General features: G+C 36.2%; 1 protein-coding gene across 1 annotated transcript in view; it reads right to left on the bottom strand.

Annotated features, from left to right (window-relative positions):
* FREM3 (FRAS1 related extracellular matrix 3) overlaps positions 1 to 1,695 on the bottom strand; it is a 69,944-nt gene that overhangs the window by 30,531 nt on the left and 37,718 nt on the right. Inside the window, exon 7 of the mRNA XM_009328861.1 lies at positions 1,205 to 1,456. Coding sequence (XP_009327136.1) covers positions 1,205 to 1,456 — 252 coding nt within the window. The remainder of the gene's footprint in view (positions 1 to 1,204; positions 1,457 to 1,695) is intronic.

Genomic DNA, 1,695 nt, shown 5'->3' with positions numbered 1-1,695 from the left:
TTATTTCTGTATTCTTTTCCCTTCCTATTATCTGAAAAGGATAAAGAAGCCTTTTGACAAATCTCATCAAGCTAAAGACCATGTTACTCATATTAACTTCATTCTTATGGCAAATTCACTTCTGATGTAAATCCTTTAGTCTCAGAGGAATTACACCAGTGATTATTTTGACCCATTCATGTTCCATTTGAGAAAACATTTTTCCCCTCATCAATTTGACTGTGTCTGTTTTGACTAGTTGACTTCTGCAGGACATACAAAAGGGTAGATATAAACAATAGCTAATAGGAATATTCTCCTGGATCTTTAGCTTCTTACTTTTCTTCATATAACAGAGTGAAAATTAGTTTTATATTACAGGACACAGAAATCAGCCCCCAAATTGTCGTTATTTATGACGTTAATCAAAAGCTCCAAAGAATCAGCTCAGTATAGCTTAAATACCGAACCTGACCACTATGGTATATCATGGACTTGCCTAATCACAGTGTAAAACTCCTGCCTTATTTAGCACAATTATATTCCCAAAATTGGATTAGCATGAAAGATTTAGACAGGGACTAAAAGAACAAACAGAATTATGAAAATAAAGTACATGGCTTTTCTTCTGCTTCTGTCTACTAGTATCAATTCTTGAATCGAATTCTGTCTCTCCAATTTTATAATAAAAAAGGAAGACTTGCATTTCTACCTTAAAAGTGCACTAATCTGGACACACTGGGAATTACTGTGCATGCCAGATTAGCCTCTATTAACTATTTCTACTCTTTAGCTTTATCTGATAGTATACAAATTTTTTCATCTATAATGTTGTCACAAAACTAATCCTATACCTGTGTAAACTACTGTAATCACAGACTCCACTGCAGTAACAGTAAATCTAATCCTCACAGATCTACTTCAGAATAACAAAACAGCCATCTAGTCCTATGCCAGTAAAGAAAATAAAATCTAATCCTCAACTCCTACTGCAATAACAAAACAGTGTAAGCCGTGGCTTGCACGATAAGTGCACGATACTTATTTACACTGTATCTTAAGCACAGTTCATGTCTGTTCTGCCAGTTTTCCTACTGAGTAAGCAAATCCTAGACCCATGTTTTCAGCTGTTTAAAAACAAACACACAGCGGAAGAGACTATTTAATCAATAAAACTTTCAAAGAGGGAAGTCCCAGCAAAACAAAATTGCTTCTTCATACTCACCATCATCTGTGTCAGCCAAGATTATTACTTTAGCGCTTGGGAATTCAGTGCCAATTTGGCCACCCACTGGCATGCTCAGAGAAATATTGAAGGTCTCATCTTCCTCATAGAGAGAGTCATCAATAATAATAATACGACAGATTTTCTCAGTCTCATCCTTATTAAAATGAACAATGCTGCTATGATCTTCAGGACGTGAGATGTAGTCAGAGTAAGACAAGACAGTGGATGGTACTGTGCCAGTAGCAGAACCTATGAGGAGAGAGGGTAAAAAATTAATTACAGGGACTCAGGACTTTAAAGACGCGGAAGAACAACAGCCCTTTAAATGAAACAAACACAGAAAAAGTGTTTTATGCTGGAACTGACTCATAAATGTGCTTTGGTAACAAGCTAAACACAAGCAATTCTTCCTATTTATAATTACAACTTCTCCAGTAGCAAAGTGGCTCAGAGGGCTCTTATTATCACCCAGCACCCTCACGAAACCA

This window comes from Pygoscelis adeliae, unplaced genomic scaffold (assembly GCF_000699105.1).
Source record: "Pygoscelis adeliae isolate BGI_AS28 unplaced genomic scaffold, ASM69910v1 Scaffold66, whole genome shotgun sequence".
Lineage (NCBI taxonomy): Eukaryota > Metazoa > Chordata > Aves > Sphenisciformes > Spheniscidae > Pygoscelis > Pygoscelis adeliae.
Note: the sequence above shows the minus strand (reverse complement) of the source record. Positions and strands in the feature narration are given on the sequence as shown.